The sequence below is a fragment of the Bombus affinis genome, chromosome 14, assembly GCF_024516045.1.
Source record: "Bombus affinis isolate iyBomAffi1 chromosome 14, iyBomAffi1.2, whole genome shotgun sequence".
Taxonomy (NCBI): domain Eukaryota; kingdom Metazoa; phylum Arthropoda; class Insecta; order Hymenoptera; family Apidae; genus Bombus; species Bombus affinis.
Genome location: NC_066357.1, coordinates 401,042 through 417,736, shown reverse-complemented (window position 1 = coordinate 417,736; position 16,695 = coordinate 401,042). Strand labels below are relative to the sequence as shown.

General features: G+C 35.9%; 3 protein-coding genes across 6 annotated transcripts in view; 2 read left to right on the top strand and 1 right to left on the bottom strand.

Moving 5' to 3' along the window:
* The first annotated feature begins 90 nt into the window (after positions 1-90).
* On the top strand, positions 91-5,421 carry LOC126924117 (nuclear hormone receptor HR96). The gene is made up of 5 exons (XM_050738258.1): positions 91-585; positions 1,291-2,648; positions 2,726-2,942; positions 3,013-3,432; positions 3,511-5,421. The coding sequence occupies exons 1-5, from the start codon at positions 448-450 to the stop codon at positions 3,706-3,708; spliced, it is 2,331 nt and encodes a 776-aa protein (XP_050594215.1). The 5' UTR covers positions 91-447; the 3' UTR covers positions 3,709-5,421.
* Positions 5,398-9,381, bottom strand: LOC126924135 (N-acetyl-D-glucosamine kinase). Of its 3 annotated transcripts, none has more exons than XM_050738298.1 (7): positions 9,120-9,381; positions 8,654-8,822; positions 7,683-7,767; positions 7,103-7,201; positions 6,688-6,940; positions 5,885-6,183; positions 5,398-5,774 (listed from the first exon to the last, which is right to left on the bottom strand). In XM_050738298.1, the coding sequence occupies exons 2-7, from the start codon at positions 8,710-8,712 to the stop codon at positions 5,472-5,474; spliced, it is 1,098 nt and encodes a 365-aa protein (XP_050594255.1). In that variant the 5' UTR covers positions 8,713-8,822; positions 9,120-9,381; the 3' UTR covers positions 5,398-5,471. The 3 variants fall into 3 exon arrangements, with proteins under 3 accessions (XP_050594255.1, XP_050594254.1, XP_050594253.1); XM_050738297.1 differs by having other exon boundaries at positions 9,193-9,377; XM_050738296.1 differs by lacking the exon at positions 9,120-9,381 and having other exon boundaries at positions 8,654-8,829.
* Positions 9,382-9,574: 193 nt separating this feature from the next.
* The window catches only part of LOC126924108 (attractin-like protein 1), a 32,155-nt gene continuing 25,034 nt past the window's right edge, over positions 9,575-16,695 (top strand). For both annotated transcript variants that reach the window (XM_050738231.1, XM_050738229.1), the window contains exon 1: positions 9,575-10,219. In XM_050738231.1, the coding sequence (XP_050594188.1) occupies positions 9,915-10,219 (305 nt within the window). In that variant the 5' untranslated portion in view covers positions 9,575-9,914. The remainder of the gene's footprint in view (positions 10,220-16,695) is intronic.

Sequence of the window (16,695 nt, the reverse complement as noted above, 5' to 3'; positions counted from 1 at the left end):
GAAAAATTCCCTAGCCGCTGTAGGTCTGGTTACTTTTGTGACGTCACGTCGCTTGCGGACAATGACGTAGTGGGAGGGTGTATAATATAGTTATATTTATATAGTAGTGAGTAGTGAAACATATACGACAGGTTTGTGCGCACCACTCGGTTAACTACTTGTAACTGAATGTCAATTGAGCGGTCCATTTAGCTTGTCACTTAAAGCTTTTCAAGCGATATCTCTCACAGATCCGGGTCGTTGTATAAAAAATGCTAATCGTTTCGAAATCGTGAAAAATCACGGCTCGAGATCGTTTGATTTCGTTCCGTCAATTTTCGCGGACGATGCGATAAAAACAACACTGACATGAGTCAGTCATCGAAGAAGCGTAATTCCGAGCGGGAATACCGAATGGTGCGTTAAAGATAAGAGTGTCAATCGCTGGAGAAATCGGTCTGGGGAGCAATGGAAGATGAACAACCAGCGAGAGAGACGAATAAGATTTGCGGTGTGTGTGGCGATCGTGCGCTCGGTTACAATTTCAACGCGGTTTCGTGCGAAAGTTGCAAAGCTTTCTTCCGACGAAATGCTTTGAAAAATAAGGTGATTAATATGAAAGATTCTCGTGTATTTCTAACTAGAGATATAGAAAATATTTCTTCAAATAAAATTTAAGCCGCACGTAGTCCCTTCAAAATATGGTATACATATTTCATCAAAACAATTTCCATATGATTCAATGCACTTTTCCAATGACTTTTGTTATTTTAGATTTTTCTGAATGACCAGTTCTAGAATTCAAAATCTGTCAGAAATATTGTTTAGCTAGAGTAGATGATATCTTTAATCTTTCCCAAATGCTACATTCATGTCCTCATGTTTCATGGCATATTTGCCAACTATAAAGTCATAAAATAAAATTACATGAATATTCTTGTTGTTCGGTATGGATCAATGGTTAAATGAGTGATATTTTTGTTATGAATTTTCTTCTTAGTTAGTATTGCTCCATCAAGTTCAAACTTTGGGAAGATTACATATCGTATCTACTAATCTGATATTTCATCTTTCATGGTCATTGATCTAATTCAAAATTTCTATTTTGACAAATAATTTTCGTATTAGATATTTCATAAAGAAGGTGACATAATAGTAGATTCAAATGTAGTATAAGTAACTGTAATACAGTGATTAGAAAATAAAAGTGTAATCAATATTTATATTATAATGTTCTTGAACTACTCAATAGATAATAAAAGATACGTTTGCTTAATTTATTCATTTAGAATTATTGTTGTATTTTTGCAGGATTTCAGGTGCCCATTTACTGAAAATTGTAATATAACACCAGTCACTAGACGCTTCTGTCAAAAATGTCGCCTAGACAAGTGCTTCAGCATAGGCATGAGGAAGGAATATATTATGTCTGAGGAGGACAAAGTACTGAAGAGACAAAAAATAGAACAGAATCGTGCAAAGAAAAGACCAACCTTGGAGAGTGCAAAACCATCAAAGATAAAAAAAGGTTACTTGGATGAGTGTAACTTTGATGACACTTCTATGTCAGTTAATTCAGTTGCGTCAACTGCATCAGACACATACTTTTGGGAGTCTGATAGAAAATATACAGATTTAGATGCAAATAGACAGAATGTAACTGAAGGCTTAAGTCCTGTAACAGCTGCAAGTGTACCAAGCCCTTCTAGTCCGCCCGAAAATGGAGCCATAAGTGGGTCAAAAACACTAGATATGATGAAAGACTCTTCCCATAACTCAAACTCAAACTTTGAAAATTATGATCATACTTCTTCACCTTGCGGCGAAGAGAATGATGTTGATGCTGAAAGGTTGAGAATGGATCTTAACTCTCCTTCTCAAAATCAACAAAGGTTAGACAAAGTTAAATCTCCATCTCATAATTTAGAAAAGAGTAAGAAGTCAGTAATAGGTTCAAGAAAATCTGACCAAAATATATCAGACCTAAATTCTGAGTTTACTTCTACTAATAATGAATCTATGAAATATTCTTCTGAATTTGAAAATGCATCTTGCTACAACAAGTTTGATTGTAGCTCTGTACAGAATTCCCAATATATTGAGCACACATCACATTGTAGGAAAATGAGCATAGATATGAATTCAGGAATGCACACGAGTGTGCAAAATTCAGAAGAAGTAGTGCTTAGCCAAAAACAGAGTAAGGAAACGTGTTCAGAAGAAGACAATTTTATTAGTAATAAATTCTCACAGGACTCCACTCTGATCGCAAAACTTGTTAATAATTCAAATTTTATCACGAAAATATTTCAAAACGAAGAATTACTTATAAAAATTATGTCAGACCCTGTTGTTATTAGCAAATTAGAAGCAGATCCCCAGATTTCGCACTTTTTCAAAAAAACCGGTGTCGTCACAGATAAAGAAGCACTATCTGAGAAAGAAGCAAGTACTCAGTATAAAGATGATGTAAAACCAAGTAACAATAATTCCAGTCACACGTTTAAACCAATATTAAAAGTTAAACAGAAACAAGTAGAAAATCCTATTTTGACCGATTTAATTACGAATTCGAGTCATGAGGAATGTATAAAGCAACGGGATAATACTAGTGATTGGAACAGAAATCTATCGGACGTCACAAGAGACGTACTTCAAGATGTGCAAAGGTATAATCGAGATTCGCGTTTGCTTAATGTCTGAAAAATAATTGTACCACGTACTCTATCTATGAATTATATTTCAGAGTACCAATTGCTGTGAATTCCATTGAATCTATACTTTGTGAAGCGATTAAATTAGAATTTTCAACATATTCTGCTCTCGGCGGTATGGAGACCAGAAGGGTATTGAACGATGCTGAAAGAGCAAAGTTAAATGAATTAATAGTAGCCAACAAAGCGTTATTAGCTCCTTTAGATGAGGATATAACGAATTTAATCGGAGAAGACTGTAAATTTAAGGTAATAGTTACTATAGCTTAAGAAACAGACTTATACGTTGACATTTATTAAAATGTGTATTCGGTTTCAGAACAATTTCAGCCGATCTGACCCAGCACTATTAGACGTTATAAATCTTACTGCCATTGCTATTAGACGCTTAATAAAGATGGCGAAAAAGATAAACGCCTTCAAAAATATGTGTCAGGAGGACCAAATAGCTCTTTTGAAAGGTGGTTCCACGGAAATGATGATTTTAAGATCAGCACTCAATTACGATGTTGAGAAAGATATGTGGTGGATACCGCATAGTCAAGAAAGTATGTCCAATATAAAGGTGGATGTGTTAAAAGAAGCAAAAGGGAATCTCTATACAGAGCATTCAAGATTTATTAGAAGTTTCGATCCTAGGTGGAGAGATGAGAATATTATTTTGATTTTAAGCGCAATTGCTTTATTTACACCAGACAGACCGAAGGTAGTGCATAATGATGTAATTAAATTGGAACAAGTAAGTCTAACATGATTTTCTGTATTTGTGTGATTATAACTCGTTAAATGAATATTAATAATATAATTTTGTTTATAGAATTCTTATTACTATTTGTTGAGACGTTATCTAGAAAGTGTATATCCCGGATGCGAAGCCAAATCTATGTTTCTAAAATTAATTCAGAAAATTTCAGATCTTCATAGATTAAACAATGAAGTTGTCGGAGTATATCTTAATTTAAATCCGTCGAGCGTAGAACCACTTCTTATAGAGATATTCGACCTGAAACATTGATCGAACGTGTTCAACATAACGAATAGAGATTAATTGTGTAACATTTTCGATTACTATCCCTTCAAATAGTAGGAGTAACGTAAAATTGTTATGGGTTTGCATTAATAGTCGCATGTTCATATAAATAATATATAGCAATAATATTGAAGAGAGGAACATTATGAATTATCAGAATTTGAATCGATATATAGATATGTATGTGTGTACACACACAAACACACACACATGTTAATGTACATAAACTGTAATATTATTATGTAATATTATATGAATGATATTATGTAATATTATATGAATGATACTGTCGCCAAAAGTTTAATCGTATCAGAATTTATATCCATATTATATCATAGAGTATATTAAGATATCTATGTATGTATACCGGTATACAACAATGCCCCGTTAAAATGTTGGATCCACAAAATTGATATTAACAAATCCGCGGAAGGTTTTGATTCCTTTTGATTTCTTGTGTTCATCTCAACAAACCAAATGTCAGAGAACAAGATGCTTAAATCTGATGAATAATATAAGTCATTAATTCGGTCGACGAAAAGTGAAATTTAAAAAATTGTTTACCTTGTTTTGATGAAAAGGATTTAATCGAACTAGTTTGAACCAAATAAAATTTAAGGAATCATTATTAACGGGACATTATTTTAATTAATTCCTGTTGGATTATTGTAATTATATAAAGAAGCATTTTGCTTGTAAAATATCAATACCACTACTAACCATTGATACACTGAATTTTGTGACAAGCAGAGATTATAGTTCGAACAATTGTGAAAGTATCTCGTATCACATCATTCTGTCGGGAATAAATGTGTACAGGTAACGCGTTAGCATAATAATAATTCTTAAAAACGTTATGTATATTTCAACAAACGTACCTTAAATTGTTAAATTTAGAGAAGAAATTTGTTATACTAAAGCCAAGTTCTATACGTTCATGTTTAACGGATTGAAATATATAAACAGAAAAATATTTCTCTATGCGGAGATCAATTAAAAATCACATAATGATAAACATGAATTCAGTGCTTGGTGAAAAGATATGAAAAAGTCGATCCAAGCAAATGAACGATCTGCATAATGTTCATTCGCATTACGAATGCTAGTATGTACATATTAAATTGTGATATCGAGTCAAAATATATTTTTTAGATACTTGTTACATTTGACTTTAAAGATATCATTTCATTCCTTTTACTATTATATCATTAATTAGTTTTTTATTTTATAAATTATAAACAATTGAAAAATAAATACCTTTTTTTATCTCAGTCGTCATACTCAGATGGAAATCTATAACCAAGCATTTGCAGGATTATGATTATCAATAGGCAGGAAGAGGTAACAAAAAAAGTCAAGCTGACGAGGAAAAGAAACATGTATCCTATTGTCTTAAGAATGAACAGAAAGGTGCGGAATAACCAATCCCAAATTGTTTTCAGTATCATTGTTTGTAATACTTAAAAATTTATCAAAAACAAAAAAAGGAAGACTGGACGTGATCGAATACGATGTGCCATACGGGCGACGAAATCTTTATCGACAAATTTAACAAATGAAAATGTCAATTGTTATATAATTAACAATAGGTTTATTCTTTCTCATCTCTATGTATTTGTTGCTGTTGAAAATATTTTATATATTTTAAAGATGTGTAAATATAAAATCCGCGTATAAAATATAATCTTTTTGTTTTTATTTGTGTTTCTATCTGTGATTCCTGGTTACATTGAGCCAAGTCTCCCAACTTAGTCTCCTTTTGACTCACTCGAATCATTCGTTGCTCTCGGTTTTACATAATTCTTCCGCTTATATTGATGAAATACTTCGATGTTATCTTCGTAGGGTTTCGTAAAGAACCAATCGATTTCCTCCGCAGCAAGGTAACACGCACCCAATGCAGCTGTTGCTGTTAAGCGAATCATAGTTAATTCATCCAGTGCACGAGATTCATGGATTTCATCGATGAAAACGTCCTTCATAACATCCCATGATTTCCAAACCGATCCCACGCAGACAACCTTTAATCCACCCTTAGCTAACTTGAGATCCTAAAGAACCATATTTCTCGTACATAACACGATCGAACAGGATGCTTCTCAAAATTCTCCAAATTTTTCAAATTTTTATATGAATTTGCAAACCAGAATAAGCGACTCACATTATGGGCTTTTCTCGAAAGAGCTATAATATGCTTCGCGAGGTATCTGCCATTTTCCGAAATAATATATAAACAGAGTGGATCTTTTTTCTCACAACCTGTCACAATCTCCTTGGCAAACATAGCAAAAATGCTTTTATTGAAATCTTTATAAAAATGCGGCAATATCTCCGTCTTATCAGTTACGTTGAAATAATGCCTCATAGCTGGCCATACGTAGCTTATGGGTTTAGGAGCTGGAGCTAAGCCATCGATATCGTCGAATACGTATTTACAAGCTCTATGGGCGATCCAGAAAGCTGAAAATCCATCTTTTTCGTAATTACACCGCTGATGTTTATTATGCAAATTCATATTTTTGTGAACATAATTTTAAAAGTAGTATTTAAGCGTAGATTTGTTTCATCTAGTAAATGATCATAGAAAGAGAACGCGATAAACAATTTTAAGAATCACCAAATGACAAAATAAATATACTCTAATCACCAAATGGCAAAATAAAAAGTCAACAAAAATCAATCTTCCGTGTTTTTCTTATACGTTCTTGAAATATTATAACGAATACTACACTTTGGATAATTTATATATCTTTACACGTTATATGCATTTTGTGCACTTTTGCGTCATTAAACTTCTCAGAAAAAATATAAACACATGCATCTAGTAATAATTATACAAGAAAATAAGTGGATGATCAAAAATAAAGAATTCTCTATATTAGAACCTCAATGAAATATACAAACTGTTCAAAGTCATATCTCTCCATCCTTATGAGTTATACATAAACAATTCCCATCACGTACCACTGCCTTCGTCCCCCATGAAATGTCCCCATCCGCCGCACCTTATGATTGTTCCATCTAAATTCATCAGCAATGCGTTGCTACCGGTGCCAGCGATTAGAACTATCCCACCGTTTGGCAAACCAGTCCTGAGACTACCGATGGCATCTGAATTGACATAATAAGCTTTAGCGACATTTGGATACTTCTCTTTCATCATTGCTGTAAGTTGACGGTCGGTGCTTTCCTCTCCACATCCGCTTAGGGTAAGACCCTGATTGTTTAATTGATTAGAATTTCTTTAAATTAAACAATTCATTTAATTCATCAAACGATAAGAACGTTCGCTTATCATACGATTCTCTAGAGACTTATCTACGAACTAGTCATCGGTATACATAGTTCTCAGGAATCGTGATAATTATTTTATATTTACCAAACAATCTAAAGGAATCAATTCAGATATTCCTATACTCTGTTTCCCTCTTTCGACCATGGCGTTGATTCTTGCAGTTGCTTCCGCCATTCCGAGTAGCTGAGTAGAGAAATAAGTCAAATAGTAAAAAGCGAAATAAAATAATTATAAAAGAATTTTTAAGCTAATTATAAAACTTCTGTAACTTATTACTTTCTTACTTATTTATGTAATCTGCTTATTATATAAGGTTACTTAAGAAGGTTAAGCTAACTTAAGAACAATAGTATTTTATAATTATACATAAATTTTATATTTTATATATGGATGGTTGAGAATCATAGTGGCGTAAGTTAATTCGTCACTACCTTTTTTTTATGTGAATTAAAGGGGCGGTACTTATAAAAATTGAAATACACGATTACATACAGATTCTCAAAATCTTGATTTACTCGCTACAATGATTTTCAGCCCACCACATATGATTATAATTAAAAAATGAATAAATAAAATAATTAAAAAAAAATAATAACAATAAAAATGAGAAATTAGTAGAAACGGGATGAATAATAATTGTTAAAAAGTTGGGTTAATCAATTACCCAATGATTGGTGCTCGGCCCCTTGACTTCCGTCAATGGTGTCCCTTTGCCATCGATGATGACCAGCGTCGACTGCGTCCCGCCGCTGAGAATTATTAAATTCACGTCAATTCGTTAATCCGTTATTTTTTTGATAGTTGGTGAAGTCTCTGAACCGTTCTTGATCATATGGTTATTTGTAGTGATGATAGGATGAGAAGCTAGATAGAAGTTAAAAGCAGAAAGCATGTACGCCCTGTTAGAATCACTTAACGTAATCATGATCGAAATAAAAGGTGACTTGCTTTCATTTCATCTACGTTTGAGTTATACCGAGAAATGTGTAGAATAAAATTACATACGTCGTAATACTGAGTTTCTTAAGTTTGCAAAAAAAAATGTCTTCATGTTTTTACGTTAATTTTAATGAATAAAATAACGTGTAATTTGAATAGTTCTTTGAACTGATTTGATTTTATATTTTGAATAAAACGAGTTTGCGATTGCAGTATAAAGGTTTACTGGCAAATATACATTTGCCGATAATCATACAGAAAAATTGGAAAAATTTACTTCGAAATACTTCGTTCTCATGTTTACTATCATTTATATTATTAACAAACCTTTTCTTGTGGAAATTAATTCTTAACATGATTGCAAATACGAGATAATTAAATGTATTTCCTACAATATTATAAAACGACGATTTTATCTGAATGCGCCAGAATTAAAATCATGCGGTACATTTATATACGTAAGCACAGATACGATATGATAATATATTTTCGTAAACAAGGATGATGGATGAATTCTAATTGGATCTTATCGGTGAACATTAATGAGAAATACATTTATTAGCCGCAACTGCTACTCCACGATACCGTTATTTAGTTTTAGATAAGTAGCGCTAAAACTTCTTAGTATTTTCAGTATGTAACAAAAATTTCGAGAAAAGAACAAAAATAGGAAAAAGACAAAAAGAGATTACTCACCCATCGATGCCGCCAATTCTAATTTCTTCCGGATGTTCTGGTAGCTCTATCTTAGACATACTCTCTTTGTCGGATAATTCTGTTGGTCGTCTTTGTCTTCTCAACTCCCTACGAAGCTCAAACTCATCGATACGTTTCTGTTTTTCTTTCTTTCGTCCCCTTCTCTTTCCTACCATTTTTTTAATCAGACAATTTAAAATTTCTTTCGCTTGTGATTTCTTTCGTTGACAAAAGGATCCAGCAATTTGAGGGCGGGATTTAAACGAACATGCTTATCTGATAACGCACGAGTTAGGAAAAATAATTCAAACATTGCCAATTATTCTGTATTACAAATCAAATAGATCAACAGAAAACATACGGAAATATAATAACAACTCTATATAATCTAATATTGAAATACATATTTCTTGTCTTGTCACACAAATTTTAAATATTTAAATTTCACTTATAAAATGAGACGTACATTAATCGACTAGCGATATTGACATGTATACACGTATGCACAATATACGTTTAGCATTTTCGTGTCAACTTACTATGTATAAAGATTCAACAACTCTTGAGGTACGATTAAACGAGCATATGTCAGACAAATATTAGATTTGTGGAGTAGTAACAGTAGTTGTATCAAGTAGCAACAGAGGCGGAAGAGGTACGGCGTGTACCGTGACTGCCGCGATGACTGGTGCTCGCTGGATCAGTCTGCGAATCACTAGAGAATCGCTTTACTAAGTGAAGTTTGCTTTCGTTCGTTGCCGTTGCGTTTTTCATGTTACATGGCATTTAGATGTTGCATTCACTTCAACTAATTGTAAGTTCTGTGTTCTGTGAAATATCTGGGAAAGGGAGGGGATTTTCAACCTAATATCAACCTGAAAAGCTGACAGTTTGTCGACAACGTGTTCCTAACACTCTCCTAATTCCCGACATCGGTGAGGAGTCTTACGTACTATATACAGGTGTCACTACAGCGCGCAAATCACGAGCGCCATCTGATGGCAGCCGCCGAAATGATCACTTTCAGAAAAGTCACTAGACTATACCATCTACGTGAAAAATCCGGCAAGTGTCGTATTCCGTGGTTGCGACACCGTGAGAGCCGCGCGGTGGAGACCGCACACTTTCGACTCTCGACTTCGGCAGTCGCGCAGCGAATAAAGCGAGTTGCATCGAAAACGCGAGCGAGAAAGGTGCCCCATATGTATCTCGTCCGGTGCGTCGCCGTCGGCCATTGTCTCTGACATGGAAGCCTATCAAAATGGCAGAGGTCGTGCAGATGTTTTTGTTCCTATATAAATCGAAATACCGTCGGAAAGGGCAGTGCCGTGAGGTGGTACGGGATCAGTGCGGTGTAATTGCAGTGCCGTGGCCGATACTGTGGGCGGCGCTGATCTGTTGGGTGGTGCACGTAACTGCGGCCGCCTCCTCCTCCTCGTCGTCGCTGACGACGGAAACGACCTGCGACACGGACAGTTGCGTCAACGGGGACTGTGTCAATGGCACCTGCGTGTGCCACGAGGGTTGGCAGGGCTTGGCGTGCCAATTCTGCGGCGGAAAAGTCAGGTGAGTGATGAAAGAATGTGCGAGCATAGCTTACACGTCTCGTGCCCTATAGTATGCCAGCTTTCCAATACGAATACGATTATTGTATAGACTATCGTACATTTGATTTTCTACGAAGGAACTCATAGGGAAAGACTATGAAATCATATGTATATTTGAAGATACGATGGGAAAAATAAACAGGAAAGTAAGATCGAATGCGCGAGCATGTCCCTCTCGTTTCTCTCATTTGAGGCCCATCTCATTACTAATCTCGTTACAAATCTCGTTACTAATCTCGTTACTAATCTCGTTATTATATGAAATATTACACATAGGTGTTTCTGACAAATACATCGATAGAAGAAGTTTATACGAAATTATACGTGCCAAGATACGACTGGAGAAACAAACAGGCTAACTGTACATTCCGTGGTGTCCGTGCAACGGTATTGACGGGTTTCTAGGTCGACTTGGTCTCTTCAGAGGCTTTGATCGTCTTCCTATAAACCCTTTTACCGAGGAGATACGTAAATAAATAGTGCAAGAGAGCGCGGAACGTGCGTACGCGCGGCTTACCCGGATTTAATTGCAGTGCTGTGTGTGCGCGTCTCATGGTCCTTCGTTCAGAAGAGGGATAGAAGAGGGATGTTCGGTCATTGTCTGCGGCCGTGGTTGACAATAAGGAATTAGGGAGTAATCGGGACATCAGCGAATCTAACGGTGACGGTGACGGCGACGGTGACGATGACGGTGACGGTGACGGCGACGGTGACGATGACGGTGACGGTGACGGTGACGGTGACGGTGACGGTGACAGTGACGATGACAGTGACCGCGGAAATACACGACCCGTGGTATTTTAAGACTTAACTCGAGTCGGGGGATTAGATTTTGCGTGGATCGATCGCGACAGGTTTAAACTTGACAGGGAAACTACGGTTTCCGCCACTGTCAAGGCTGGTTCGCTTTTTACGCGCGCTTAACGTAATAATCCCATCGTAAACGAACACCGACGACGATCATATTGGATAGGATCGAGACTTGTGCTTCAGTGTACTTGTGCAATGTTTATTGTAAAATCGTACGTAGGCACTTGAGAATAGTCGACGTCTCTGCCATGCGTTGAGCAATTGCGGTGAAATCTGACGCGAACGTCGCTTGGGAACTACTCTCTCTTTGTCGCATTTTGTACTTTGCTTCGTTGTATCGGAATACAGAGAAGTTGATAACGGTCGCTCGAGTCCGAACACATTGGGGTATTTGCATTGAATGAAAAGCTACTAGACAATATTGTTTTTATATCTCAATTATCTCGTCAGAGTTTTCAATATGACCGATTCGTAATTTTTATAGATTCACGACGAAGCAGTTTCAGAGAGTTTAACGAATTGTTGTGTAATATGCGAATGAATGTTTGTTTTTCTCTTTATGTTATATAATTATCCGTATAGTATACGTTTCATTTGAATTCCACACGTTTTCTACTTTAGTCGCTGATAATCTCAGCGATCATCAAGATAATCTGTTATTTATATCGTTTAGACACACAGTAAGCAGATGGTGCAACTTTTTTATGTAAAAATAAAATTAAAAAAAAAATTGATTTTCGATCTAGTTTTCAACGTAAACACCCCACTATGAGCAGGTTACATTTTTATGAAACGTATCACGAATACGTACATACCGTTTTCTCTAAGTTCTATAAATATTGTCTGGACTCGACAAAGGAACAGTTTCGACAAAGAATTCCTAAAGATTTGCTTACGTGTGCCCGATCGTATTTCACCAATGAACACTATACATTATACATTGTACGTTACGCTCGCGTGCTTCGCGATAATACGTAGTATATATGTAGTATACTCCTGAAAAGTTCGTAGTCATATATCCGGCTCGTGAACGGAGTTTTGACACTTGGCTGACTGTAATTGGGTTATTTGATATTTGAATTTTCACTCTGAACAAAACCAAAGAATACATTTTTAATATTGTTTTCTACGCACGCGTATGTATGTGTGCCCGTTATGTGATTTATACATGTTAAATACACGTACATATAATACATATAACTAAGAATTTATTTTCACACTGGCATTATGCACGATTTTTGTTTGCGAGTATAATTCCTACCGTTTACGAAAGTGTTATAAAATGAAATTTTATATGCAGCAATTGTTACTTAAAATCGTACATCTAGCAATTTAAATAGGTCTGAAAATCCATTTAAACGATTAAAGTTCATACAAAGAGATATAGTTTAATACTTCCTTATTTGATATGTAATAAAAATCCTGATATGTAATTACCTGATATGTAATGAAAGTCCTGATAAAACGCTATTGTGTACTGTGGATAATAAGGCAAGTGGATCGTAAACGACCTAGTCATTATGGTTCGCGATCCGCGAATTTAACGACACCGATTGATCCGCGTAAAAATCTTGTAGTAGTGGACCTACTAGATTCACCTATATTCGAAACTCGATGTTATTCCAAAATTTCATCGTGCACTCGTGAGTAATTGGTGTTGGAAATAATCGCGCCTTCGGGGCGGCATAAACACAAACCTACGTTCAATTAGAACGCAAAAAGAAAGAAAACAGTGAGAAAGAAGAGAGCGTTTCTTAATCAGGAAAACAACCGTACACGCGTTTGACGCATCGTGTGCACCTATTATTCTATGCTTGTCACGGACTAATGAGAGGAAAATGCTTCGCGATATACCACATGGTGCTGAGTGCGGTGCGGTTTATTTATCGCTTTTATTTTCTTGTGTACGTGATCGCGACACGTGCCTCGAGGAATTCATCGAACGACGTATCTGTCGAATCATTGAACATTTATGCGTGCGTCTGACAAAGTATATACGCGCTGTGTGGAAAAAAATCGATGTTGTTTAAACGCACTTCGTATAATGTTGTTCATCTGAAATGTAAACAGAATCCAGTTGCCAGTGCGATGGTGAATGAGCGGTGACGCGACTACGATGGTTCGTTAATCAGTTCTACCTCTGCTCGCGTCTTCGCTACGACCCGCTCTAATTTGAAGTGCGCGCGCGTTAATTGTCGGGGACATGCGTGTTCTGTTTGGCCGCGTTTCGCACCTATGCAACTGGTCGACCGCATTATTTAAACGGTCTGTCAAACTGCTGCTCGTGGCTTACGTTAGCTTTGTTGACTGTCTCGAGTCACGGTATGTGGAAACTTGAAGGTTGATTTATATTATATTCATATGTTAATACATATTATTAATATATATTATTATTAATATATATTATTAATAATATACTAGTTCATGTCATATTAGCGTGAAATACAAGAACGGTATTTCACTATGTTATACAGTTTTACAAATTTATTTGTTACAAGGGTATCACTATTATAGTCGCAAATTTTAAGATAATCATAATATTAGTTGGCTAACTCTATGTAATACCTAGATCTGTTAATCAATCTAGTCGATCTAGTTAGTCAAAGGCTTTATGGTTTCTAGGTGAGCGCATTCGACTATTATGGCCGACGATTATCAAGCGTATCATAATCCTAGCTAGGAAACTGTACTCTGTTTATTAATTACCATCGACGGCATTTATCAGCGATGTACCTTATGACAAGGTTTCGTTTATACCGTCTCCCTGTTTCTCTGTAATTTAATATCATTTATTGGACCAACCGAATCGATAACCGATGAACGCATAAGACTGTACTACTCTCTGTCGCATACCTTATCGCGGGATTAATTATTGTCATTAAGTGTTGATTGCTGTTCGAAACGAATTCGATCTCTTTCGAATCCCAGATTAATTAACATTCGGTATAAGTTTGAAACGCTTACTCGTAGGGCTCCGATGAATTATTATTTAAGTTTACAGATGCGCCCAAAATAGTTTACGAACGGTTGTTTTATCCTCTTTCGAGGTTTTCGTTATTCGTTCGATATTTCGTTAATTTTATTATTCGTATTTCGTTATTTTGTTCGAACAAAGTTTCGGCGAATGAAATTATTTTTACGAATCTTGAGAGGACATTATTGTCGCGTAAGTGTGTAGCGTTATCTACAGTTACACGTGTACGTTCGCCATTGTTGAGAGACGACGGGGAACTTTGGTTCTCACCTCGGCCCTCCCAGCCTGCTCTTCCCGTTTTCGCTCGAAGAATTCGTCCCATGTTGGCCCGTTCGCCGGCGTTGTTTCGCGTTGTTGTAACACGTGTATTGCCGGCTACCTGAACTGGCTCTGCGTTCTATGACCGTTTCGTTCCACCATCTAAATGTTGCGAGATGATAGAACTTGCTTGTTTACGGTTATTTTGCACCATGTTCAGACTATTTAACCCGTTATTTTATAATAATGATCAAATTGGTAGCAGCGATTAGTATTAGAAAGTGCAGTTGAGTCAAATTTCGACTTGGTCAAAATAGTAAAAATAACATAAATCGCATATACATAAAATGCATATACATAATAGGTAAGATGTACAAAGTATAGTATTCGGTATAATATTTAATGGGTGAGATAAATTTTTGCTTAGGTACCATTCTGTAATTGTATATATTTATAGAAATATAAATTTGCATAAACATTTATAGTTTACTTATCGATGTTAACGATGCTACAATTCAATGTTAAATTAAAAACTGAAGCAACTTTCGAGATGAACACAAAGTCACATGACTTAAATATTAAATTCTGTATTTAAGTTAAGCTCGTGGTCTGAAAAATTCCGTAACAGATTATAGATTATAGAGATAAATGTCGTGTTAGACAATTAAATGTATTCTTGATCCTAATATTAATTCGAACATTGAGTCAAACGCTGAATCTCATACCGAGTCGATCGTTGTATATTCTCGACCAGATTTAAATGCATGCACAAATGGCGCAGTATTTAGAGGACGAAGGGGAGGAGTTTATGGACTGGGTGGCATTTAGAACGCTTTCCAATTTCCCTAGACTACTTAGCTTCTTGAACATATATGATACTGGATTCTTCCGAATCAAATTGGAAGAAATTTACGAGGATTCTGGAATCGCGAGAAAACTTTTCATATTCGAAATATCTTTCTATGTATTTCTCATATATGTTTTCCAAATATTTGCCTGATTAAGAAATTTGACTCCTTTGAAAAGTACAATGCCATCTACGTGCATCGTTTCATTTAATATGCGTACAAATAATAACTTTCGTATTTGCATGATACGTATACGTCTCTCTCTCTCTCTCTCTCTCTCTCTTTCTCTCTCTCTCTCTCTCTCTCTCTCTCTCTCTCTCTCACTGCACCGTTTCTCATTATATAAATCAAAGTTTTTGTATGAAAACGGATAGACAGACGCAACAACCTGATTGCGTGTTTACTTCGTTGCACGACACGTATTAATATACATATTCTAAATGAAAAATAATTACACACGCGAAACCAATAATCATCTTTGTTCATGATAATTTGACAATCATTCCAAAGATTCTAACGTCTAAAATTTTTAATCGTAAAGTGCATTTATAAAATCGATATTTCTCTATATCATACGGTGGAAATTTCTAATTTAAAGTTTAATCAACAGTTTGAAATTTAATCAACGATCGATTCAACACAGAATCGAGTGAAATATTAACTCAACGTATATACGATTTAACTTGAGCTTAGAACTTAACGTAGGATTCAGGACTTATTTGAATTGGTGTTTATTTAAATATACAACCATGAAATCTTCAAACCATCAACTGCAAATTTCGCTCGATGTTCTGTCTAACGAATATCCTTCATTTAAAATACCCAAGTGAGAAATAGCCAAAATTCATAAGTCACCTCAACATTTGAACAGCCAGCCTGCGACACCTGACTGAACGTTTCAACGAGCATTCGTTTTATGCGGAATCGCGACCCATCGAATGATATTTCAGCTTTCGCTACAGGGTCACTCGTTCGATGTTGTTGAAACGCCACGAAGCTACTGGGCGCGACGACGCGGCGCGTGGACAAAAACCGGCTCGGGAACCGGTAGAATTCGATCACGCTCGGTGTGTTTCGCGTGGATACGGCACGACACAAATCTAGAAAGTAACTTGCCAATGCCCTCCTGGTCGAAAATTGGCGAATTTCTATGTCTTCCTTTCGCGTCGACGTAGCTTACCAGCTATATGGCGGGAGTGCGATCAATGGCATCGTGTCGGTTTCCTCGGTGTGGTTTTATCCCTTCTATCTTATCATTGTATTACGAATCGACTAAAACTTTATATAATACTCATCCCGCTGGAATAACAGATATACCGAGAATCAAGAAACATCACGAATGTTCGATAAAACCGTGAAATTGTTCGTTTAAGTTAATCAGTGTGATTATTTGAAGTAAATTATTTAAGTCCTTTCAGATGAACTTTTCTTTCGATAATATATACAATAACGTAACTGTAAGGATTAGAAAGAAGCTTCTACGATCGATCGATCGGAAATACCGCGTACATGCGAAGAAACAATAGATACGTATTTATTTGGCGG